The sequence below is a fragment of the Colobus angolensis genome, unplaced genomic scaffold (genome assembly GCF_000951035.1).
Source record: "Colobus angolensis palliatus isolate OR3802 unplaced genomic scaffold, Cang.pa_1.0 Scaffold144, whole genome shotgun sequence".
Classification (NCBI taxonomy): domain Eukaryota; kingdom Metazoa; phylum Chordata; class Mammalia; order Primates; family Cercopithecidae; genus Colobus; species Colobus angolensis.
In genome coordinates this window covers 2329948-2357358 of record NW_012114533.1, presented here as the reverse complement: position 1 = coordinate 2357358, position 27411 = coordinate 2329948, and the positions used below count along the sequence as shown (strand labels likewise).

General features: G+C 38.8%; 1 protein-coding gene across 2 annotated transcripts in view; it reads left to right on the top strand.

Moving 5' to 3' along the window:
• Window positions 1–4744: 4744 nt before the first annotated feature.
• FAM178A (family with sequence similarity 178, member A) overlaps window positions 4745–27411 on the top strand; it is a 50792-nt gene continuing 28125 nt past the window's right edge. The window contains exons 1-9 of one of the 2 annotated variants that reach the window (XM_011935534.1): window positions 4745–6350; window positions 9083–9126; window positions 9656–10389; window positions 11463–11520; window positions 17095–18083; window positions 19059–19129; window positions 22031–22153; window positions 22550–22717; window positions 23695–23797. In XM_011935534.1, the coding sequence (XP_011790924.1) occupies window positions 6211–6350; window positions 9083–9126; window positions 9656–10389; window positions 11463–11520; window positions 17095–18083; window positions 19059–19129; window positions 22031–22153; window positions 22550–22717; window positions 23695–23797 (2430 nt within the window). In that variant the 5' untranslated portion in view covers window positions 4745–6210. The remainder of the gene's footprint in view (window positions 6351–9082; window positions 9127–9655; window positions 10390–11462; window positions 11521–17094; window positions 18084–19058; window positions 19130–22030; window positions 22154–22549; window positions 22718–23694; window positions 23798–27411) is intronic. The other variant, XM_011935535.1, reaches the window with a different exon arrangement.

Genomic DNA, 27411 nt, shown 5'->3' with positions numbered 1-27411 from the left:
TTTTTTTTCTAAGCCAGGCGCAGTGGCTCACTCCTGTAATCCCAGCACTGGCTGAGGTAGGTGGATCACTTGAGGTCAGGCGTTTGAGACCTGCCAGGCCAACACAGCGAAACCCCATCTCTACTAAAAATTTAAAAATTAGCCGGGTGTGCTGGCACGTGCCTGTAATCCCAGCTACTCGGGTGGCTGAGGCGGGAGGGAGAATTGCTTGAACCTGGGAGGTGGAGGCTGCAGTGAGCTGAGATGGCACCACTACACTCCAGTATGGGCGACAGGGCAAGACTCTGTCTCAAAAAAAAAATTTAAGGTTACTCAAGTAAAGTAGTGGGAGTGGAGAAGGAACAAAGAAATCTGTAACTAGCTGTGATCAATTAGCTGTGTATTAACTCACTTAAAATTCACAAAATCTTATGAGGCAGATACTACCTGTATCATCATTTCCTATTACATATGAGCACAGTAGCACAGAGAGGTTAGGTAACTTGCTCAAGGTCATAGAACTGCCACTGAGTGGCAGGGCTGGAATTTGAACCCAGGCAGTAGAGCCCCAGGCCTTGCACGTTTAACCACAAAACATCCTGCGTATCTAACTCAGACTTCCTAAAAGCAGCCTAATATTCTACTGTGTAGGTGAGCATTTATTCAACTATTCCCCTGTTGCTGGACTATTCAGTTCCTTTTCAGTCTTTTGCTACTGATATTGCTGCAATGAGTACCTTTACACATCCATCTTTGTGAACACAGAAGTACGCATCTAAAATATATTAGAAGGGGAATTGCTGGGTCAAAGGACATGTTCATTTGATATTTTTGATAGATATCGGCCACTGGTCCTTTTAAATTCCCATAGGTATTATTCATAGGTAAAGTACAGCAATTTCTTTAAGTATGAAGCCCTGAGTGACATTCTTGCCTACTCTCTGTAACACTGCACTGGGAACCAAAAGCATTCACTATTTTCTCCTCTTTGGCCCCAAGAGACATTTGCTTTAAGAGAACATGATCTCATAGTACTATAGAAATAAACAAATGTTAGGGTATATGTCAAGACACTAGGGGCTGCATGCTTTGACTGCAGGTCTGTCATGTCTCACCCACCACTCCCCAGGGGTTGACACTGAGAGGAGAGGAGGCAACTCTGGGCTTGCATTCCCATATGGAAGCTGTAGCCTGGAGAGGCTGCCTCCATTTAGTGGGGAATGTGCTCTCTGGTTCTACAGTACCGCCCCACTCCTCACTGAGGCTCAGTAGTAGGTGCCTTTTATTATCATGCCTGTGCAGACACTAGACAAAGATCACCATTTTCTAATTTGTAGGAATTTGGTGAAGATTAAATGAGTCAGTACTCATGAAGTGCTTAGAACAGTCCCTGGCACATAAGGTTCAGTAAGCGTTGGCCTTTGTCATTACTGTTAAGAAATATTTCTTTAATCCCAAGGCTTTATAAAAGTTGGGAAAATCGACCTGATTCACTTACTTCAGCTACCTACCTAGCCCCTGTAAGCGTAAGTGCCAGACCACTCTTTGTACCACTTGAAGCCAGAAATCTAGAATTTTGTGTGAAATCTCTTGGTTTTTAAATGTTGCTCCATGTCTTTAAACAACTCTTGGCTGGGTGCAGCAGCTCATGCCTGTAATCCCAGCACTTTGGGAAGGTGAGGATGGAGGATGACTTGAGCCCAGGAATTCAAGATCAGCCTGGGCAACATAGCAAGACCCCGTCTCTACAAAATTTTTAGAATTAGCTGGACATGGCGGCATGTGCCTCTAGTCCCAGCTACTCGAGAGGCTAAGGTGGGAGAATCACTAGAGCCCAGGAGGTTGAGACTACAATGAGCCATGACTGCACCACTGCACTCCAGCCTTGGCTGTTCAGTGCCACCAATACACAGAAGTATGAAAAATGAACACAGATTACAGCAGTGACTTTTAAATATTTTGACCATGGGCCACAGCAGGGGCCACAGGAATACCTTTTACATCACTACCATATAATATATATATATACAGTTGAAGAAGTAAAAATGTCTCAAAACAACACGTGCCCATATGTTGTATGCAGTGAACAGACATTCTCTATTCCATTGTCTTTTCCTTTTTCAAAAACATGGTCTGTAACCCATTACATCAATTTCAAAATCCTCTAAGGAGTTGCTAACCGGTTGTGAAAAACACCTAAGTATGGGATAGAATCCCTAAAACCAATATTTCCCAAAGTGTTTCTTATATTTCAGATGTATGAGTAATATCTACACCTATCAATGCCTATCACCACCACTGGTAAATGAGATAACTCCAGAAGAAACTTGGATATATTTATATTTGTTAAGCTAGTTATATATTTTTACTAATATTAGTTTTTACAGTTATCTTCCATTTTAGGAAATTGATACTAATTTTCCACTTATGGGAATGATTTAAAGTTTTCTCCTAAAATAAATGTACTTAAATTCAAAAAGCAATTTAAGGAAAAATATTAATAAATAGTATAGGAAATATTCAGATATGTTGAAAATCACAAATACATGTCTCATGTATCTGAAGTGTGGGAAACTATCTCGCACCATTCCATCATGATAGAACAAGAAATGGACGTTCCTTCACATTAGGTCTGCTTTTGCACAACTCTACTAATTACTCCCAGAATGTTAGGTTACATGACATGATATTATTTTACATTTGGTTTTTCCCCAGCAGCTGCTTAAACCTGGGAGGTCCTTTTTCCAAGCACTTGGGCAGTTTTGAGTTTGGCATCCTTTTGAAAAGTGATCTTGAGATGCTGTGAGCTCGCCATCCCTTCTTGAGATCATCACGTGGTCTGTCTTTCTCTGTCAGGCTTTCAAGTTAATTATTTCCTGTTTTTCTGAGTCTGTTCCTTATCCCCCTTCCCAGGCCACCCTCTCACCTTCACCTCCCCACAACAGTTCTACAGCAAATCAGTCTTTGTTTCTTGGCCTGCCCTAGAACACCTTCCAACAAGAGCCTTGGAGTTAATTAAATGTGTGGCAATTTCAGAGCAAAAATTTATTACTGGGTACAATCAGAAATTACTTTTAGAGTTCTTTGCTTTTTGCTAACATTCTCTGTCACTTACTGACCTTTTGTTCTCAGTCCCTGTCTGCTGAGGTACTGTGTGAACCAATCTGCCCAAGCTGTTTTCTCTCTGTGTGATTGCTTAAGATCTCTGGCATGAGTTATACTGTCACTCCTCTCAGGAACTCCCACGTTGGGCTTGACTTTCCCAGCAAATTTGATCTGTTGTTCATGTAACATTGTTTCTGCTGCTGTCCCATTCCTTTTCATCAAGGCCAGAGCCCCCTCCTCCTGTTGTCTTTAACAAGGCAGGATGCTAACCTGAGCTGAGCTGTACCCCCACAGAAGCTTTGTGCATAGAAGCCACTCCATTTCTGCACTGTTTGCGTCCTCATCCCATCCCCATGCCCAGAAATCTTCCCAAATTAGCCTCGTATGGTCATCCAGCCTTAATTTCTTTCTCTCTCTCTCTTTTTTTTCCAAATCCCAGCTGAAGTTTTGTCTTAAGTCTCTAATTGGGTTTGGTTACATTGTTCAACGTCCTTTCCCCCCACTAGCCCCCTTGCCACCCTAGTTTTCTCTCCCCTATTAGCTCCTCCTAAGCACGCATCTGAACTCTTTAAAAATCTTTTACCTAGCGTACAGTCTCCTGGTCATCTCTTTTTAGCCCACTACAAATTAAAGTATAAAAAACCCTTACCATAAGTGTGTGTGCACACGCACGTGTGCATGGTATATATGTACACATTTAAACTAGGAGAAAGGCTATAAACACAAAATAAACTGTCCAATACTATTTGGGGTGGGAGGTGGAGAAGAGCCCTGTGCCCCAGAAGTTCCCTGGGGTTCTTATTAGTATGTTGAACATATTTCACCCTGCAACCCAAATCTGTACCACTTTCATACACAGCTTAAACAAAGAAGAGTCTTGATGCTTACTGAGGATTTAGATAACTACTTCCTGTTAAGAAGATATTTTTTAAATTGTGTTTTCATTATGACTCCATTTCCATTTATTGATCGAGGGATTTCTTGCCTCACTTAACTCCATAATCTGTTACTCAGATTAAGAAAATGAGAAAACTATTGTTTGGTAGTTTGAGTACAGGCTTTAAAGTGATACTTTGGAGGCTGGATGATTCAAGTACTATAATCCAAGAAAAGCAACTAAATGATCATGCAGAATGTGTTTTTTATGCATTACTCTTTATCGATTAGGCATGCAATGAAATGAATCGGATTAAATGTTTTGTAGATGTGCTCTGTTATAGTACAGAAATTTCCTAGTGTAAAAACATCCAACAGAAAGTACTAAATCAAGAGATAGGAAATAATACACGTAAAAGGAAATGTATAAGTCATTCAACACATTTTGAGCATCTATTATGTTTTTTATGTAAAAAACATCTTCTCAGCTATTAGGAGCAGAAAAGTACCCTCTATTTTGGCACTTCCCTTCTTCCACCACTACCTAGTATACAGCTGTACATATGTGCTTTTGGGGTGAACGTGAGACCTGTATGTTCACTGTTTACCTTTGACCCTCTACTTTGCCAGCTTTTTGACCACTTTATTCCTTATTAATTCTTCCTCCTGGGGACTAAAGGGGAAGGGAAAAGGAGGTGAACCTGGAGTCAGTCAGACATGCTTAGTGACCAAAACAGTTCAATTTCATTTTTTCTAAATTTTAATTAATTTATGTATTTTTGAGACAGAGTCTTGATATGTCGCCCAGGCTAGTCTCCAACTCCTGGGCTCAAGCTATCCACCTGCCTTGGCCTCCCAAACTGCTGGGATTACAGACGTGAGTGACTGTACCAGGCCAACAGTTCAATTTCTATACAATAAACTTGAAAGACTTGTCCAAATTCTTTTATATCATTTAAGATTTTTTCCATCCAACTGATTAAATAACTCTGTCAATTAAAGCTTGGACATCTTGAAATTGATATTTTGGTTAACAGTTATTGCAACAGTATTTGACCTGTCTCTGGAAGATTTTGTAAGAAGTAAAATTCACTGTAAGAATCTATCTGGAGAAGAAAAGGGAACTATAATTTGCTCAGTACCTGTTACATAAGAGAATCTGAACTGTGCAGTGTACACTGCTTTATTCTATTATGGTTTACAATTACCCAGAAAAGGGAGTAAAATGCTCATTTTACAGATGGGAAGGCTGAGGTTCGGAGATACTCTGACCAGTCTCTCGGTTTATAAGGAAAACCATGGCTAACAGCCTCCAGAGCACAAGCCCTTTACAAAGTAGGGTTGGAGATTAAGGGCAGCTTTTACTCATCTATGCTGCCCACGCTTAACATGGAAAATTGAAAGCTGACCTTGTGTTCCTTTAAAAAATCTCTAAGGAAGCCAGCTGCAGAGACTTCATGGTAACTCGTGAGAAACAAAATGCTTTCGTGGATTAAAAACTGTCTTTATTCCAACGGAGTTTTTTGAGGGTTTTTTCTCTCCTTCTTAAAGAGAAAAAAAATCTACCGCTGACACTCAACAAGAACCCTCATAGAATGGACAAGTCGTCGGATCGCGATGTGCAGATCCCCCAGGAAATTGTGACAGTATTACGGCACTTTGGCCTAAAATGTTAAAGAGACAATCTAATGAACAGCTGGGGATTTCGGAGACACAATTGTGTGGCACATGATGCCCAAATGTTGGCCATCCTCACCGAAGGCAGCTGCCGGGCTGAAGCAAACCCTCACCCCTCGCCTTCAACCAGACGGGTGTTGTCAGCTGTCGCAGCGCCAGCGGCTGCCCGCGCCTTTCCGCCCCCGCGTGCCCGCCAAGGCCGAGGCGGCCGGGACCAGAGGCGCGCGCCCTCGGTGCATGTGACGGGGTGGGAGGGGCAGTTTTCTTCCTCCCCCGTCCCCAAGCCCCGCCTTTTCCAGAGAGACTGCGGCTTCCTATTGCGCCACCACCGAAATGACCACCGTGCCAACCAATCAAGACGTGACTCATGAAGTAAGATCCGCCCCTTACTGATCCTCAGGTTCCTTCCCGCTCACACCGGAGTCACTTCCGAAGAGAGAACGGCCATGAAGGGAGAAGGGGGTGCCGCCCACCTCTGCTCCGACAGCCTCCCCAAGTCCGAGCAGCAAGACGGCAACCACGCACCCAACTTCTCCAGCCACGGCTCATGCCGCCGTCGCCAGCGTCGCCGACATGACAAGGCGCTGCATGCCCGCTAGGCCAGGTTTCCCCTCATCCCCAGCCCCGGGGTCGTCGCCCCCGCGCTGCCATCTGAGACCCGGTAGTACCGCCCATGCTGCAGCGGGAAAGAGAACAGAAAGTCCTGGGGACAGGTACCGTGCAGAGGGCTTGAGAAGGGGCCGGGTCGCGGGGGAAAGGGTATGAGGGGAGGACTGCAGACCGCCGCTCTTCCAGTTCCCGCCATCCTCCGCGAGCTCAGGCGTTGGCGTTTCGGGGCCTGGCAAACCCCCGCCCCGCATCCGCGCAGGGGCTTCTGGGAGTTGGAGTTTGCTTCTCTGTAGCTGGGCCGCTGTTCTTGGTCTAGTGACCGCCAGCCTGGACAGCTACGGAGAACCCGCCTTAGGTAGAAAGAACGTGATTTTTTTCCTTTGCAAGAGCTTGACCCAGGACCCTAACTGCTTAATGCATATTTAGGTCGTTTTCTGTACCTTGTCAGTTCTACTGATGCTAGTGGTTTAGTAATACAAACCTTTTCTATGTTGTGGATGAAATTATGTAACCTGTGATGAGGGAATCCCTTCCACGAATTACTTTGTAGTCCAGCATGCACGCTAATTCATACTTAAAAGAACTTACAGATTTGGAATGTGACGTGTTTTCTCTTTCAGTAACTTCATGCCTCTCGAAGAGGCCAATTTTTTTGTAAAGATTTTGTGGAAGCTATGTAATGAGATGGGGAGTTTCATCTAATGACATCCTCTGACAATAAAACATGTTTAAATTCCCTACGAACTTGGTACTGTCTTTTATTTTAAGTTAAATTGTAATAAGTTTTAATAATATTCATGTTCTAATACTGTGGTACAGGCACACAATCCCTTATCTTAACTCTGAAAGCCAGAAAGCTATGAAAACCAAACGTTTTCAGTAAGTTTGGCACCACATCTTACTTGGCAGCCAGACGTAACCAGAACTAATGTAAGGCTGTTTGTGGTCTTTATCCCATTAAGTGTGAATATTCATGTTTTGCTGGAGAAATATCAGTGGGTTTGATTACAGGTTGCAGCACCAGACCCCACTGGGGACGTTCCATAATACATCCAAGTTATCCCCTTCCTAAAATCTGATAAATTCAGAATTCTAAAACACATTTGGCCTCAGAAGGTTCAGATAAGGGTTTGTGAAACTGTTATAATTGTGTGGTTTTTTTTTAACCAGTTATTAAATAAGCAGTGGACATTTGTGTGCATATGAACTTAGAGAACTTACCTCTTGAAAGTTACATTCATGGTTATTTTACAGGTTTCTTGTATGTTTTACCCAAAACCATTTTTTCTCTTTCTGGTGTATTAATCAAAGAGGAGTCTGAGGTCCAATATTTCAAGGAAGAGATACAGTGTTACATTTAGTAAAATACATTTAGAATGATGTTGTTTGCAACAAATTCGCTGCTTCTGGGTCCCTTCCCATCTCTCCTCAATCAATAACAAGGCGTCATCCTTCTCTTTGCAGAACCTCCAGCATTTACTGTGGTGGAATTAATTTGCCTAGTATAATTTATGTAAGCAAATGCGTATATTCTTCCATAGCCTGTCACTCATATTCATCTCATAAGCACTTAGCTTTTATACCAACATCTCAAACAAGTATGATGGACTTGGTAAACCAGTAAAGATGTGCATTACTCTTCTAATGTGACCAGTAAAGTGTACAATAAGCGTAACCTTCAAGAAGCTTGAATTGTTGGAGTTTTCACTGAGCATTCCAATCTCATAGTGGATGAATGTTTAGGAAAATCAATAGTCTATAGCTTATTCTCTTTCAGTAAAATGATACATTTTAGCAAAATTTACCAGAAAGTTAATTTTTTGCTCAGCATATCATAACATCCCATTTTTTTGCCGCTGACACCTCTAAATACAGTGAACAAATCAGAATGCGAATTCTGATCATGGATTCCTATTTCACTTTAGCATTATTGCCAATGTCAGAACTTGATTAGTTAAACCAGACAGTGAAAAATCCAGTCTTTAGGGTACAGAAATCCTTAAAAATTAATTTGGTTTTTGTTATTCTTGTTAACTGTCTTCCTTTTCTCCTTGTGTTTTTCCCAAGCAATGTGTTATTTTTGTAACTATCTTAAGGATTCTTTGATAAAAAGAATTTGAAACTATTTAGTCGTGACAATTCATTCTAATTTCTGCTGTTACTTGGATTGCATCTTAATGTATAAAGAGGGTAACATAAGCTTGTTACTTTTCTTCCTTTGTCCAGCAAACTCCTCTTCAACTGATTCCCTAGATCAGCCAAATCACCCATATTGCCGTTCTACCATCTACTGTTCTACTCTTGTTATGAGAGTCTGTTCAGGTTTTACTCCATTTTTATAATCCCCATTATTCATTTGGCATACACCTATTGAGGGTTTTTTTTTTTTTTTAGCTTTTTATTCTGAATTTTAAAACACCCCTGTGCTTAGATACTAAGTAGTTATTTTGTATCAATGTCTGCAGAGAACAAGTAGGTTCATGTGCTTATACCCAAGATGTTGCATTTTACCATGTAGCTGTGAGCATTTCAGTCTTAAGAAGCATTCTGTACTGATTCCTTGGGTCTACACACCAGTCTTACCTATTTAAGTACTATAAATAACATAAACCTCAGTTGTATTTTTATAAATGAACTCCTATAGGAAGTGATACGTTATATTTTCTGTTTTTTAAATGAACAGTTTAGCAAAGCATTGTTACCATTGTCAGAATTTTATTAGTTAAACCAGTGAAATCCAGCCTTCATTTTATAAATCTAACTTTCTCCATTTAATCTGAATTATGGAGGTTTTAATATTTGCTTATATGATGCCATATTATGCTTTTATTTTCAGGAAGCAGTCAATTATAGATTTCTTCAAACCAACTTCAGAACAAGGTATGTACACTGTTGAAGCATTTTTTTGTGGGCTAATTTGGGGGTGAGGAGAGAGACAGATTCAACTTTAAAACCTAAACTGTTTTAGTAAACGTAGTGTTCAAAATTGGAAATAAAATGAAGATGCAGTATTTTTTTTAACAAGGATAAACTGAAGTTCTAAATATCATGAGGAGAGTCTTTTTGCTGCTATGTTTTCTTATGTTTAAAATTTATTCTAGTCAAAAATTTAATGTTCATAATACATACTATTTTAATTATCTAATACAGTAATTCATAGAGCCATAGGGAGGTTATATGATGTACCAAAAGAGAGCTTTATGAAACTAAGGCTTTTAACAAATAAATCATGTCTTAATTTCTCCTATACCCCCCAATAAAGTGTGTATCATTATCCAAGTTGTTGGTTTGAAAATTTTTGTGGTAACATTAGTATAGTTTATATTTTAAACATTAATAATTTAGAGAAATGTTAAATATTTTACTTTTAGTAACATGCAATTTGTATGTGTTTTAATTGGCTATTTAGAGAGACACATGTTGGATTCACCACAAAAATCAAACATCAAATATGGAGGAAGTAGATTGTCTATCACTGGAACAGAGCAGTTTGAAAGGAAACTATCCTCACCAAAAAAATCTAAACCCAAAAGGGTGCCACCAGAAAAGAGCCCTATTATAGAAGCTTTCATGAAAGGTGTTAAAGAGCATCATGAAGATCATGATATACATGAGTCACGTCGGCCTTGTATGTCACTAGCCTCCAAATATTTAGCCAAAGGAACAAATATCTATGTTCCTTCTTCATATCGCTTGCCAAAGGAGATGAAGTCACTAAAGAAAAAACATCGATCCCCAGAAAGAAGGAAGTCACTATTCATTCATGAAAATAGTGAGAAGAATGATAGAGATCGAGGCAAAACCAATGCAGACTCCAAAAAGCAGACCACAGTAGCAGAAGCTGACATCTTCAAGAACAGCTCCAGAAGTCTTAGCAGCAGGAGCAGCCTGTCCAGGCACCACCCGGGAGAAAGCCCGCTGGGAGCTAAATTCCAGTTGTCACTAGCTTCTTACTGCAGAGAACGAGAACTAAAGAGGTTGAGAAAGGAGCAAATGGAGCAGAGAATCAACTCCGAAAATTCTTTCTCAGAAGCAAGCAATCTTTCCTTAAAATCTTCTAGTATAGAAAGAAAATATAAACCAAGGCAGGAACAAAGTAAACAGAATGATGTCGTACCTGGAAAGAACAATCTGTCAAATGTGGTATGTGTAAGAATTATTGAATTAGCATTGCTACTGCTATATCATATTTAGAATACTAAATTTAAAAGTATTTAAGAGTTGTTACATCACGTTGATGTCTTTCCTGAAGGAAATATTTATGCACAGTTTGTGTAGAAGCTGGTTTCATTAGGTTTCCTCCAGTTGCCCTTCATCGAACTCAGTAAAGCAGTGTTTCTTATCTATAGTTTTTTCAGACCAGGAACAAAGATCTTTTTTAGTCAGAAAAGTAAGCATTCTTTTTTTTAAGGCAAGTACAGTCTTATTTGTTTATTTGTAAACAGTCTTGCTCTGTCACTCATGCTGGAATGCTGTGGCATGATCATGTCTCATTGCAGTCTCAAACTCCTGGGCTCAAATGATGCTCTCACCTCAGCTTCCCAAGTAGCTGAGACTACGGGTACATGCCACCATATTTAACTAATATTTGTATTTTTTTGTAGACAGGGTCTCCCTATACTGCCCAGGCTGGCCTTGAACCGCTAGCCTCAAGTGATCCTTCTGCTTCCTGCGCTTTAGGAGGCCTAGGTGGAAGGATTGCTTGAGCTTAGGAGTTTGAGACCAGCCAGAGCAACATAGCGAGACCTTGGCTCTACTAAAAATAAATAAATAAATAACCAGTCATGGTGGCATGTGCCTGTTGTCCTAGCTACTTAGGAGGCTAAGGTGGGAGGCTCGTTTGGGCCCAGGAGATTAAGGTTGCAGTGAGCTTGCACTCCAGCCTGGGTGACTCCGGCCAGGGTGACAGAGCGAGACCTTATCTCAAAAATACACTATTCTAATATAATATTATTCTTGAATTATTGACATAAATCAGCATTATGAAAACTGACTTCATTTTTATGATATTTTTCCATTTTTATGATACAAATGCCCTTAATTTTTATGATAAAAACCTTAAGATCTTTATTTTATTGTAGACATTAGGCTTTGCCTCCAAATATGGGTGCTTGCCTTATTCAATCTAGAAATCTGTGTTTAAATGTTAGGAAGAATGCCTTCACATTCTTTGCTGTTCTCAACACTTAATTAATTTTATCTCATTGTGCTCATAGGAAAATGAACATCTCTCAAGAAAAAGATCTTCTTCTGATTCATGGGAACCTACTTCAGGTAGAATCAAAATTAATTTATGAATTTCTAAATAAATTTCCATTTTAATGGCACTGCTTTTTAAAACAAATTTGTTTAAATATGCAGTTCCCTTCTTGGGGATGAATTCAGTGTCTCATATTACTTAAGAGTTTGGTAAAATCATAATAAAAAAGAATAGTCCCTGAATCCAGTACTTAAAATTTGGGTTTGTTTTTGAGACAGGGTCTTATTCTTTGTCACCCAGAATGGGATGCAGTGGCATCATCACGACTCACTGCAAGCCTTGACCTCCTGGGTTCAAATGATTCTCCTACCTCAGCTTGCTGAGTAGCTGGGACTACAGATGTAGGCCACTATGCCTAGTTAATTTCTTGTATTTTTGTAGAGACGAGGTTTCACCATGTTGCCCAGGATGGTCTCAAACTCCTGGGCTCAAGTGATTCTCCTGCCTCGGCCTCCCAAAGTGCTAGGATTACAGGTATGAGCCACCATGCCTGACCTAGTATGTATAATTTGTAATCTGTCTTGAATCTTCTCTGCCTTCTTCAGGAGTTCCTAACAGTATGTATCTCATACTGGTATTCAGTGTTGTCTCCTTCTGAATCCTTGGCTACATCAAGGAAACATAATCTTATAATCGTGGAATTGTAGACTGAGGTCTTGGTATTATGTTGAAGATGCTTTGTATAAGGTTGAAACTGTTACCGTGATAAAAAGCAGTGTTCTCTAATATTTCAAATACAGGGATCCCTTTTTAATGTTAAATTTCAAGGATATCTACATGACATTAGTTTGTACTTTTAGCATCTAATGATTGAAAAAATAATAATAATAAGCCTACTGTTAATTGAGTACATTTTATCATTTTTTAAAACTAGAAAATAGAAGATTCAAGCACAAACACTGCAGAAGTTTGCAACAAGAAATGAAAGGTCTCCATAACTAACAACAGTTAATAATCTAGTGTATCAGATTTTTTTCCTAATATGATTATACATTTTGAAAAACAGGCAGATTCCCACATTCAGTAAGATACATTGGACATAATAATAGCTGACTTTCATTGAGTACCTGCTGTGTGCTATGCCATTTTATGTGCTTTTAATTCATTTGAACTTTATAACTTTATTATGGTGGTTTATTTTTAGAGATGGGAAAGCAGAAGTACAGAAAGACAGTTCTAACTCCTTCAGGTTTCATCTACTCCTTCATTTTATTTATATTTTAGAGGTACATTGCATTTTGACCAAGCACCCTCAACTAGTAAAATCAATCTTCAGCCAAGGCTAAAACCATATTTTACCATCATAGAAGGAACTTCTAGGATACAGGAATAAATCTAAAGTTTTATGTGTTTTTTGTTTATTTAATTTTTATAATGTTGCTGATTTTATGACCAAATTTTAATGAATTTTGACATTATTGTACAAGAACAGGAATTTCTCAGCCAGGAGATTGCTTCTTCACTCACTGTATTGCACATTTTTAATACTAAATACATGATCACTTTGCACCAAAGTTAATGGAAGAACAAAATATTATTTTATATAAGGGGCTGCTGCTGGTGGTATGGCTACCACATTATTCCTTTTCTTTTTTCTCTGACTTAAGATTTTAAAAACTTTTGATTTCCTGGATTTGCAAATTTCATTCATGATGACTAAAGTAGTTTCATTTATATAATCCCACCTAGCAAAGTTTTTGAGTACTGCTTGGAAAATATGCTTTCTACATATTTTCAGAGGCTGACTTATGATGGTTGCCTTCACTTAGTTTTTATTACTAATATTTCTGCATGTATTTCATAATCACTAATAATTAGAGCATTATACTCTTAATAAATATACATTTATACTTCAGTTGACTAACATCAACAGAATTTCAGCATATAAAGGACAAGGGGATATTTCACTCTAGAAAGCATAAAGAATGCTTATTGTCTCTGATGGCAAAGTTATTAATAATCCAGGCCAGGCACGGTGGTTCATGCCTGTAATCCCAGCACTTTGGGAGGCTGATGCAGGTGGATCACCTGAGGTCAGGAGTTCGAGACCAGCCTGGCCAACATGGTGAAACCTCGTCTCTACTAAAAATACAAAAATTAGCTGGGCACGGTGCCCATGCCTGTAATCCCAGCTACTCAGGAGGCCAAGGCAGGAAAATTGCTTGAACCTGGAAGGCGAAGGTTGCAGTGAGCTGAGATGGTGCCACTGCACTCCAGCCTGGGTAACAGAGCAAGACTCAGTCTCAAAAAATAAAAAATAAAAATAAAAATCCAAATGGTATGTCTTGTTCATCTTGTTAATACACTTATCAATTGTCATGGTGAGGTACGTAATCACGCAATCATTAATCACATACAAGTTCAGGGATTTCAGAAGTAATGTTAGCATAGGCATTTGGCCCTTTGGTCTTCTAGAGCCTTGTTTTTTGGCTGAATTCTGACGTGAAATTTAATCCGTTGCTCGTACATTTCATAACTGATTAATAACCAGTCACCTATTAATGGCCATTGGATTTCTCCTTTTGCTTAAGATGGAGTCTCACTGTTTCCTAGGCTGGAGTGCAGTGGTGCGATTATAACTCACTCACAGCATTGAACTCCTGGGCTCAAGCAATCCTCCTGCCTCAGCCTCCCAAAGTGCTGGGATTATGGGGGTGAGCCACCATGCCCAGCCTCCTTTCTTTTTACCAACTCAATCTCTCTCTTACATGAATATTTTATGTATTAGTATATTTGAAATATTTGAAAAGTTGTAAAACAAATATTCTCTACAGGCTGAACAAAGGATACAAAAATAATTATGAACATTTTGCAATTAATCACCTGACCTGAAGAGCTTACTAAAGGGGATCCTACCTGCAGTACCAATTCACTTTTCTCTAATTCTAGATGATGAAACCTCGTAATAAGCTGACTTATCCTAAACATCTTCTACAAACAGTGTTTGTCTCCTCCTGGATCAACCCTGGATAATTCCTGAGCAAAGCAGGAATTTCTCCTCATTTCTAGCTATATTTAAATTTTCTGACTTCTCTAGAAAAATGGAACAAAACTCAAACTGGCAGCTCTGCAGCTCATTTTTTGTAATCTCATACTTGCGGTAATCAGTACCCCAAATCTTCTCTTTTGTTTAGTCATTTAATTTCTCATCCTGTGACCCCTGTCCTTTTTTATAAGACATTTAACCCCAGAAAACTGAATAGGATGGAATGATTTCCTCGAGTAATGGGAGATATCTGTAAAAGAACAGAGATAAGGGCATTTGTTAATTAATTAGTTAATTTTTATAAATTGAATTTTTCAGATTATAGATTGGTCAAGTTATCCAAATCATAATTGCCTAACTCTCAAGTTTGGTTTTGGGGGACTTTATTTTATTTTACTTATTTTGACACAAGGTCTCACTCTGGTGCCCAGGCTGGAGTGCAGTGGCACAGTTATAGCACACTGTAGCCTTACGGGGCTCAAGCAGGCCTCCCACCTCAGCCTCCCAAGTAGGTGGGACTACAGGCACATGCCACTGCACCCGGCTAATTTTTGTAGTTTTTGTAGAGACAGTGTTTCACCATGTTGCCTAAGCTGGTCTCAAACTCCTGAGCTCAAGTGATCCTCCTGCCTCAGCCTCCCAAAGTGCTGGGATTATAGGCATGAGCCACTGGACATGGCCAAAAGATAAGAAATTTTCTGAGTAGAGAAGGGATTGATGGGGTTGTACTTTTTGTAGAGGCAGGGTTTCGCCTGAGCTCACGAACTCCCACCTTGGCCTCCCAAAGTTCTGGTATTACAGGCATGAGCCACTGTGCCTAGCCATTGTGGATTTTTCAAGCAAACTCTTGGGGAGTGGAGACATCTGTCCATGTGTAGAAAATCTGATTTAGGGAAATCTGGTTTGGGGATAACTGATTGTATAAATAGTGAATGTTTTGGTTTTGTTGTTGTTTTGTTTTTTTGAGGTGAAGTCTTGCTTTGGTACTTAGGGTGGTCTTGAATTCCTGGGCTCAAGTTATCTTACCACCTCAGCCTCCTGAGTAGCTGGGACTATATAGGCACACACCACTGCACCAGGTTAAAGTGAATTTTTTTTTTTTTTTAATGGAGTCTTGCTCTGTTGCCCAGGCTGGCGTGCAGTGGCGCCATCTCAGCTCAGTGCAACCTCCACCTCCCAGGTTCAAGCGATTCTCCTGTGTTGGCCTCCCAAGTTGCTGGGAGTACAGGCACTCACCACCATGCCAGGCTAATTTTTGTATTTTCAGTAGAGACAGGGTTTCGCCATGTTGGCCAGGCTGGTCTCAAACTCCTGACCTCAAGTGATCTGCCCACCTCGGCCTCCCAAAATGCTGGGATTACAGGTTTGGCCCACCGCACTCAGCCCACAATATGAATTTTTAAAAACTGGTTCATTCAAATGTATGTGGTTATTAAAGTACTTCAGGATGGGGCTATAATAAACATGGCTTATATTAGTTTCCTAGGGCTGCCATAACCAAGTGCCAAAACCAGGGTGGCTTAAAACAGCAAAGTATTGTTTCACAGTTCTGGAAGCTAGAAGTTTAAAATCAGGATATCAATAGGGCCATGATGTCTCTGGCAACTCTAGGGAAGAATACTTCCTGGCCGGGCGCGGTGGCTCAAGCCTGTAATCCCAGCACTTTGGGAGGCCGAGATGGGTGGATCACCAGGTCAGGAGATCGAGACCATCCTGGCCTACACGGTGAAACCCCGTCTCTACTAAAAAATACAAAAAACTAGCCGGGCGAGATGGCGGGCGCCTGTAGTCCCAGCTACTCGGGAGGCTGAGGCAGAATGGCGTGAACCCAGGAGGCAGAGCTTGCAGTGAGCCGAGATTGCGCCACTGCACTCCAGCCTGGGCGACAGAGCGAGACTCCGTCTCAAAAAAAAACAAACAAACAAAAAAAGAATACTTCCTTACCTCTTCTAGCTTCTGGCGTTTGCCTGCAATCTTTGGCATTTCTTGACTTACAGCTACATCACTCCAGTCACACGGCATTTTTTCCTTGTGTATTTTCATTTTGTATTCCCTCTGTGCATGTCTGTCTTTGTCTCCAAATTTTCCCTTTTGTAAGTACACCAGTCATACTGCGTTGGGACACACTGTGATTTTTTTTGTTTAATGAGAGGTTAACATTGATCTGCCTTCAACTGCTTATCCTATATGTGTTTTAAAGTACTATACATTTAAATGTAGAAGTGTTACATTTCTGCAACCAGGTAGTCCTAGGTCTAAAAGAATTTCCAAAAGTGCCTATGGAATCCTTAACTTGGTACCAATATACAGTCGTTTGTTTTAGGGAGTGGCATCTTTAATTCTGTTAAGGTGGTAAACTTTTCATAGCTTTGGAATTAAAAATGAGCATTTGTCATTAGCTTTAAATTTCTTGGACACCAGTATTTATCCAGTTGATAAATAACATTAACTCTTTTTCTGCATTCCATACATGGTGACTAATCTCAGCCTTAATACTTAGAATTTTAAACATTTCATTAGGGTGTTCTAGACACTCACTGAATAAACTTTATTAAAGTTGGAAAGTGTATTTTTCACTAATCTAAGAAAAATTAAATTTTAGCAGGCTCTAAGCAGAATAAATTCCCTGAAAAAAGAAAAAGGAACTCTGTGGACTCAGATCTGAAAAGCACAAGAGAATCTATGATACCAAAAGCAAAAGAGTCCTTCCTTGAGAAGCGTCCTGATGGACCACATCAGAAAGAAAAATTTATAAAACATATTGCACTGAAGACACCTGGTGATGTGTTACGCTTAGAAGATATATCCAAGGAACCGAATGATGAAACTGATCGCTCTTCTGCAGGCTTAGCACCTTCAAATTCTAGCCACCATTCTACCAGGAATAGTGACCAAATCCGAGTGGCAGGTGCCAAGGAGACTAAGATGCAGAAACCCCATTTACCTTTACCTCAGGAAAAGTCTGCAATTAAAAAAGCTAGCAACCCTCAGAAAAATAAAACCACTAGCTCCATGACAAAGGAGAAGGAGACAAAACTACCTTTACTTTCCCATGTTCCAAGTGCTGGTTCCTCTCTAGTAACATTAAATGCTAAAAATTGTACTCTTCCAGTTTCTAAAAGAGATAAAGAGCGTTCCTCATCTAAAGAATGTTCTGGGCATTCTACAGAATTCACCAAACACAAGGAACGCAAAGCAAAGACTAATAAGGCTGATTCTAATGTATCTTCAGGGAAAATTTCTGGGGGACCTTTGCGCTCAGAATATGGCACTCCTACAAAGTCTCCCCCTGCTGCTTTGGAAGTTGTGCCATGTGTCCCAAGCCCTGCAGCACCTTCAGATAAAGCCCCTTCAGAAAGAGAGAGTTCAGGAAATTCCAATGCAGGTAGCAGTGCACTGAAACGAAAACTAAGGGGTGATTTTGATAGTGATGAAGAAAGTTTAGGTTACAACCTAGACAGTGATGAGGAAGAGGAAACATTAAAGTCACTGGAGGAAATAATGGCTTTGAACTTCAATCAGACTCCTGCAACTACAGGAAAGCCTCCTGCTCTTTCTAAGGGGCTTAGATCTCAGTCATCAGACTACACAGTAAGTAGTTCTGTGACATTTATCTTTACTTGAAGAGGGAAAGATGATTAGTGAAAGGGGTGGATTATTGGAACTTACTTTAAAATTTAGTGTTATAACTCATAATTGGACTGAAAATGGAATAATTCTTGTTTGGTAAATGAGTTTCCATATCTTTAGTGTTTTATTACTGTTAAGTCAGTGGTCTCCAAACTCTTTTGATCACACACACTTTTATTAGTAAAAACAATTTTTGAGCATGTACCCCAACATATATGTATACCTTTAGATTATATGTACCACTATGATACTGTGTACTTTCTAAAGCATATGCAAAAACAGAATTTAAAAGGAAGAAGAGAAAAATAAGTATTTTCCTATAGAAATTACGTAGAAGTTACTATAGACTAAGTTCTACTGGAGTCTCTATAGAAGTTCCATATAAATAGAAGTTCTATTATTTTCTTCCTGCACCCCAATGGATCACCTTGCACACCCCCTGCTTTGGAGACCACATCTGTAAATGAAGGTAGAGTGTAGAAATGTTGTTGATTGTGGTGTGCAATTTTATTTATAAAGTGCTTCATTCTATCTTGGGAATAAGCTGAATTAAATTCTAAGATGTCTGTAAAATTTGGTGGGGAAGGTGTTAATATTCCATGGTAACACCTAAAAATTAGTAGTTTGATTCTACTAAAATAGAATTGAAAAGTAAAGACAGGGTAGCCACAGAGTCCTCGAGTGTTTGCAGTCACATCTCAAAGTTAGCAGGGTTTTATAAGTACTGCCTTTCCTAATAGGTAGTAAAATCAATTTGTCTGCAGTGCAAAATACTGAATTTAAAGCATGATGGTGAAAATTATCCTTTAAGAAAGGTTTTATCCTGGCCCAGATTATTGAAATAGAAAATAGTCTTCCATACCCTTAATTACTTAAAACATTCCAGTTCTTCTACTAAGACATGTTGTAAAGTATTTCTAAATTTTCTTGTTTTAGGAACATGTTCATTCTGGAACTTACACAAATACCTTAGAGCGTCTAGTGAAGGAAATGGAAGACACACAAAGGTTCGTTAGCATAAAGATTAATTTTGCTAAATTTAACATTCTGCTTGTTTGTGTGGCTTACTTTTAATTTACCTTTTTTAAAAAATCGTGAGAAATTAGCATGCATTTCGGACTCTGTTGTCAGCTGTGTTAGAATAAGATATGTTGGCTGGACGCAGTGGCTCATGCCTGTAATCACAGCACTTTGGGAGACCCAGACAAGATTACTTGAGCCCAGGAGTTCAAAGCTGTGGTGAGCCGTGATGGCGCCACTTCACTCCAGCCTGGGTGGCAGAGTGAGACCCAGTCTCAAATGAAAAAAAGAGGCCTGGTATGGTGGCTCATGCCTGTAATCCAATACTTTAGGAGGCCAAGGCAAGCGAATCTCTTGAGCCCAGGAGTTTGAGACCAGCCTGGGCAACATGGTGAAATCCCATCTCTACAAAAAATACAAAAATTAGCCAGTCATGGTGCCACATGCCTCTGGTCCCAGCTACTCAACAGGCTGAGGTGGGAGGATCATCTGAGCCCAAGGAGGTCAAGGCTGCAGTGAGCTGTGATTGAGTCAGTGCACTCCAGTCTGGGTGACAGAATAAGACCCCGTCTCAAGAAAAAGAAAAAAAAAGAAATAAGACGGGCTCTCTTCTTCATAGACTAGATCAAAAGATCCAGGTTTTTATAGTATACTGGACTAACTAATAATATAAATTCCTTTCTGTTTATTACAACTAGCATCTGATAGCTGAAATTCTAGATCGAAAGCGTGGGTAGAATTTTTTGTGTTTTTTTAAATGGAAAATACATATAAAATTTACCATTTTAACTGTTTTTACATGTATAGTTCAGTGGCATTAAATACATTTGTATGTTGTGCAACCATTACCACCATCTAGCTTTAGAACTTTTTCATCGTTCCAAACTGAAACTCCATATCCATTAAACAATAACTCCCCATTCTCCCCTTCCTCCCACCCTCAGCAACTACCCTTCTACTTTGTCTCTATGAAATTGACTGTTTTAGGTACCTCATGTAAGTGGTATTATATTTATCCTTTTATGACTGTCTCATTTCATTTAGGGCAGTGTCTTCAGAGTTCATTCATATTGTAGCATGTGTCAGAATTTCCATTTTTTTTAAAGCTGATAATTCCATTGTATTATGTCTATAACACATTTTCTTTAGTCATCTGTCAGTGGACCTTTGGATTGCTTCCACTTTTTGGCTACTGTGAATAATGCTGCTATGAACATGGGTATACAAATCTCTCTTCAGGTCTCTCCTTTAAATTTTGTTGGGCATATATACACATAAGTGGACTTACTGGATTATATGGTAATTCCATTTAATTTTTTGAGGTACCACCACACTGTTTTCCACAATGGCTGCACCACTGCACATCTGCGCCAACAGTGAAGAAGGGTTCCAGTTTCTCCACATCTTTGCCAACACATTATTTTTTCTGTGTTTTTTGTTTGTTTGTTTTGATAATAGCCATCCTAATAGTAAAGTGGTATCTCCTTATTGTTTGGTTTGCCTTCCCTAATGACTAATGATGTTCATATATTTTCATGTGCTTATTGGCCATTTGTTATACAAGTGGAGAAATGTCTTTTCAGATTCTTTGCCTGCTTTTAATTGGGTTGTTTGGTGGGTAGGGGGGTTCACACAGGTAGAATTTTCTGAAATATTTCTATCAAGTTACTCTTTTGAGGAAAAAGTTTAGAATGATGATGAACACCGCTCCCCCCGCCCACCTGCCACACACACACGTGAGAGAGAGAGAGATCAAAAAGTTGAGGATCGTAATGATCATAATGAAATTTACATGACTCATTATGGACAGGTTTTGCTAGTAAGAGGGGAAAAATATATTCCTTGTTAATTCAAGGCGTGTCCTTGAACATACCCTGGAGAACTTCACTAACAGCTTAGCTGACTTGATTACATAGAAGTTGGTATGTGCTACATATCTCAAACTTGATAACCAAGTAACAAACTTTAGGAATTTTTCAGATGATTAGTAGTTCAAAAGCTTCCTCCTTTCTGAATTTAATTAGAGAACTTGTCTGTATTGTAAAATTCTTTAAATATTTCACGAATTCTTGTGATCTGTGATATGGAATCTGAAGCTCCTCCTTTAAAATCGAGCACTTCACAAATGAAAGATAGGGGTACTAGTTTAATCGAATGATTGACCCTTTTCTGTAACGATAGAACAGTACATTTACTAGTTATTTACTCTTCAGCTGTACTTATCCACTGTTTGTGGCTGGGGTAAGAACCTTGTTTAAAATAACTTAATCTTGGAGAGGCAGTATAAGCAAGGACTCTGGAGCTAGACTCTCTGGCTATGAATCCCACATCCTTGCATTACAAGCTCTTGCAAGTTACTTTGCTTTTCTAATGTCAGTTTTCTTGTCTATAAAAGGTGTATAAACTACTACATGGGGTTGTTGTGACGGTTAAAAGAATTAATATATAAAGCCCTTAGTACAGTGCCTGTCACATATTAAGTGCTTGGTAAGTGTTAGGTGTTGTGATGATGATGACAGTGACAACTACTGCTAGAAAGCATAGTTAACTTACCAGGTTTTTTTTTCCCATTCTGTAAGTGATTTGGACGGATCATTCTTGAAGTTCTAGCTTTATGGATATCCTCAAGTCTTTTATACAATGGAACACTATTCTAATGCCACACTGGTAACTGGGTAAAAACCTAGCCCCTAAAATATATCTGTTTTCATGAAAATTGTACATCATGATGTATTTGGGAGACATAATTTGACCTATAGTATAACAAAATTTGTCATATACCAGGGTACTTAATAAGGGTTTTCTTTGTGCTGCTTTTAGATATAAACTAAAGACTGTTTTTTAATATTCTTAGAGTAAACCGTTATAACATTCTTTCCAATTCTCAGGCTAGATGAACTGCAGAAGCAACTACAAGAAGACATAAGGCAAGGCCGAGGCATTAAATCCCCAATCAGAATTGGAGAAGAAGACAGTACAGATGATGAGGATGGCCTCTTAGAAGAGCACAGGTATAGCATTTTTCATAATGTATTTTACCCTATTAAAGTTTTTACATTTTTTTGTTTTGTTTTTGTAAAATAAATGGGCCATCGATGACTGTTAGTGAATAATTTATGATAGGTTTCTACTCTATCTGTGATGGGTTTGAAAGGCAAATGTTAGGACCAAGTTTCATCTTTTATCTTTCCTCCTGGTTATTGTTTCTTTTCACGTAGACACATTTAGTGGCTTTTGACTAACAGCTACAAAAAGTGGAAGAAGCAAAGCATACTTTTCTCATGCTTGTCTTCTAATTTGGGATTAACATTGGTTTAAAAAATAGTTTTCTTTGCACCCAGCTTTTAAATACAAAAGTATATGTAGTGTAACAATTTGGTATTGATTGACTTGTTTTTATGTTTCAGGGAATTTCTAAAGAAATTTTCAGTTACAGTTGATGCTATTCCTGATCATCATCCAGGTGAAGAAATATTTAATTTCCTCAATTCTGGAAAAATTTTCAATCAGTATACCTTGGATTTAAGAGACTCTGGTTTTATTGGACAAAGTGCTGTAGAAAAACTTATTCTTAAGTAAGTAGAAAAATAGACATTTTACTTTTATATGTATAAAAAATTAAAACACTTCTGACTCATAATCTTCTAAAAGGTTAATTTCTATTATGACCTATTAAGTTTCCTAATCCTCTTATTACTAGTGATCTTTATGTTTTCTTCTTTAATTATACGAAGCAGTATAGGATAGTTATTTGACACATCACATGCCTTTATTAATTAGGATTCAGATCAGTATATAATAACAGTGACTGTCAAAATAATAGTGGTTTAAACAAGAAGTGTATTTGAAAGAAGTATAAAAGTAGCAAGTCCAGGGCTGGAGTGCCAGTTTTACCATATAATCTTTCTTCTCCAGCATTCTTAGCACCTAGCTTCGGGTGCTATTAGAGCTCCAGCCTTTAGTTCAAATTCCCAGAAATTCCACACAGCATTTCCACACACTCCAAGTTAGTTGAATAGAACTTAGTCAATATGGCCACACTTGGCCACAAGGGAAGCCAGAGAGTGATGTTTATTTCAGGCAGCTAGTGTTCGCAGCTACAAATCAGGATTCAGTTACCAAGAAGAGAGGCAAAAATAGATGCTGGGATGTGCAGCTAGTAATCTCCACCACAATACCCAAACTGATCTAATTTCTCTCAGTGCATGATATCTCAGCTCTAGAGAGATCACATCAGTTTTGCTGCCAATTTTTTAAAGTACTTCCCCAGTCTGAGACTTGATAGGCTGTCTCTCAACACTACCAGCAAATATAGCTTTGTCTACCAGTTAAATATGGAGCCTAGCCAACAGATTGGATCAGCTTTAGGACATCAATTAAATTTGTTTTATGAGTAACTCATCCATATTTGTGTAGAGTCCACCTCCATGGACTGAAGACGATTTGCTTGCTCATTTCTCTGATTATGTCAGATGTGGTGGTGGTGGTGGTGATAGTGGAAGTATTTTGCCATGAAGTTAATAGTCATGTTGATTTTACTTTATTTTTTCAGATCGGGAAAAACAGATCAGATTTTTTTGACAACACAAGGTTTCCTTACATCTGCTTATCACTATGTCCAGTGTCCTGTCCCTGTGTTAAAGTGGCTATTTCGGGTAAGAGGAATGTTTGGAGGGTTATAGTTGCCTCCTACTATATTTCCAAATCAAAAACTTTTAAATATAATTTTATTTGTACATTACTGCAGAAAAAAATTAATGTAGCACATCCATGATGTCAGTGACTTAGACTGTGGCAAAAAGAGTCAATGTAAAGAGATTATAAAGGAAGTGACAGTGTAGATAGTTGTACAGGACAGTCAGTGTTAGTTGTACCTGAACCCTTCATCACAGTGATAAATCACTATTATAGTTAGTTTTAGAAGGGATTTTCTAATGCTTACATACCTACATTTCTTCTTAACTTTTTTTTTTCATGTTTATGGTGGTACCTGTATACATTTTCAGAATTTTAATTGTATACTAATATTTCCCCATTCGTATATACGGTTTTTTTGGATGCAAATCCAACTGATTCTTTCCCCATTCATATTTAATGCTTAAATCCACTTAAATAATTATCATAAATTTAAGATATGATAATTCCACAAAGTTAATTCAATTGGTAACTTTTTAAATATCAGTGGTATCATTGATGCTATGTATAGAGTCCTGGTATTACTCTAGATACTTTGGACCTTCATGCAGATTAATGTAGAAGTTTCTTACTCTTGACATTTATATCACCTGGGCGCAGTGGCTAAGGCCTGTAATCCCAGCACTTTGGGAGGCCGAGGCGGGCGGATCACGAGGTCAGGAGTTGGAGATCAGCCTGGTCAACATGGTGAAACCCTGTCTCTACTAAAAATACAAAAATTAGCCAGGTGTGGTAGTGAACACCTGTAATTCCAGCTACTCAGGAGGCTGAGGCAGGAGAATTGCTTGAACCCAAGAGGTGAAGTTTACAGTGAGCCAAGATCGCACCATTGCACTCCAGCCTGGGGGACAGAGTGAGACTCTGTCTCAAAAAAAAAAAAAAACATTTGTATGGGAGAACATGGAAGGGGCTTTTTCCTGTATAATAGCTTCTATATCAACGAGTGCTATAGTAACTACCCAGTTAGATTGGAATTATCCTTCTTCCAAAGACAAGAATGATTATGAATGACAAGTTATTCTTGGCAGTGGCTCATGCCTGTAATTCTAGCACTTTGAGATACCAAGGCAGGAGGATTGCTAGTTCAAGACCAGCCTGGGTAACATAGCAAGACCACATCTGTTTTAAAAAAAAAAAAAAAAGTTGTTCTCAGGTTACTGAGTATTCCACTTCAATAAAATCCTAAATGTGTGAAAAATATACATTCAGGAAAAAGGAATCATAGTATAAAAGAGTCCTTTACAATAAGTGAGTGTTTGCCCCGGAAATCCTATAACAAAAAGGAAAAAAGTATCAATGGTATCAAAGAACTGCAGCTATTATATAGAAAGTGAAAAGTGGGAAAACATGGAGTTCTACTCTGGGTTTTATGATAGCATCAAGAAATCTCGTATTTGGTGAGAACTGGAGAGATATTCCACTACAGCCTTTCATTCATTATTTTATATAGTTGGCATTTTGAGTGCCAGCTGTGCCAGGCACTGGAGAGAACAGCAATGAAAAAATCAGTGTCTCTGATCTCATGAAGCCCACATGCTAATATAGAGGAGACAGACAATAAACAAGTGTGTGTGTACACATTTATAAGTGTATTATGTCGGGTGATAAGTGCTATGAAGAAAATGTAGGGTAAGGTGGATACAGAGAGTACCAGGGTGAGAGAGAAAGTTTGCTTTTTTAAAGTGTAAAGTAGTTGAAGGTCTTGCTGTTAAGGCAAGATCCAAGTAAAGGAGTAGCTTGTCAATGTCACTCCTGAAGTGTTCCCTCACTGCCTCCACTGAAAATACGTGGACACATGCTCCAGATAAGGTCTGTCTTACCAGCAGTTTTCAGTGAGACTCTTGCCTATCTGAAGAGACCTACCAATTTCTACTTATTACAGTTCAAAACTATTCATGCACTGTACTCCAGCCTGGGCAACAGAGCAAGACCCCATCTCAAAAAAAAAAAAAAGAAAAACTTCATTTACTGTTATGCCAGGGCTTCATTATTCTCTAATTGTATATATCGTTTCTTAAACCTCTGAGTAAGACTTTGCATTTATCTATGTTAATTTGCCTCTTATTGATGTGGGTCCATCGTTATAGCCATTCAAACCCTAATTATGACATACAAGCATACCTTCATTTAAGCAGTTTTTTAATAAATTTCATATTTATTTTCTGAAAACCAGACTAATCATTCATTAAACACTTTCTCTGTGTAAGACACTTTGTCTCATTTCTGCTTTTTTGATTCCAAGTCCATTTTCATCGTGGGAGGCTTTACCAACTTGTAAGTAGTTTTTAGAAATTATGTCAATTCATTTTAATGCTATACTCCTAACTAGTATTTTGTAAGTTTAATTGTTAGAATGTAATTAAAATCCATGCATTTTTGTGATTTTATCATGAATATCTAGATGTAGTAGACCAGAAAAAGGTTAGAACTTTTTTTTTTAACGATTTTTAAAAGGAATTCAGGTTTGATTGTGAAAATTTTGAGTAAAATGGAAAGGAGATTAAAATTTATTTATTTATTTGTTATTTATTTGTTTGTTTATTTTTGAGAGACAGTCTCACTCGGTCGCCCAGGCTGGAGTGCAGTGGTGTGATCTCTGCTCACTGCAACTTCCACCTCCTGGGTTCAAGCAATTCTCCTGCCTCAGCCTCTCAAGTAGCTGGGATTACAGGCCTGTGCCACCACACCTGGCTAAGTTTTGTATTTTTAGTAGAGACGGGGTTTCACCATGTTGGCCAGGCTGGCCTCGAATTCCTGGCCTTAAGTGATCCCCCCACCTCAGCCTCCCAAAGTTCTGGGACTACAGGTGTGAGCCACCGCACCCAGCCTGAAATATTTTTAAAAAGAAGTTTCTGTCAGAATCTGTTTTGAGTGAACAATTTAAATTTTTTTTCATTAGAATAAGAAGGCTGACCTCCTCCCAAGTCCTAATTTCTGGAGCTGTTACATTTTGGTCAGTGTTTTCTAGAGTATTCTCTGCATTCAAAAATTGCCATGCAACTTAACATAAACAGAACATGTGAATATGTCTTATAACTTGTTTATTTCAGATAGCAGTAAATTATTGAGCATTTCATCTCAGAGTATTGATACGTTGTCCTTTTCATTGGCTTCGTAGTATTCCTTTGTTAGGCTATACCATGATTTATTTAACTCAATCTCAACTGATAGACATTAGATTGCTGTATATACTCCTTTACGCATTTACTTATCTGAAATCAATGTATTTCCCACCCTGGAATTTTTCACCCACCACAAAAAGACTGTTAGAAACCTTATCCTATGTGTAACATGTTTGTGAATGGTGTTGCCTCCTAGTGGCAGAGCTTAACAGCACAAACATCATAGCAGAAGTTTTTTTTCCACATAGATTGTGTTCAAAATGACAGGCCATATGACTGATTGAAAGTAGAGTTCAGGTTACTCTTTACATTTTTATTTTATTTTATTTTATTTATTTATTTTTAAGACAGAGTCTCGCTTGATCTCCCAGGCTGAAGTGCCGCAGTGGCGCAATCTCGGCTCACTGCAACCTCTACATCCCAGATTCAAGCGATTCTCCTGCCTCAGCCTC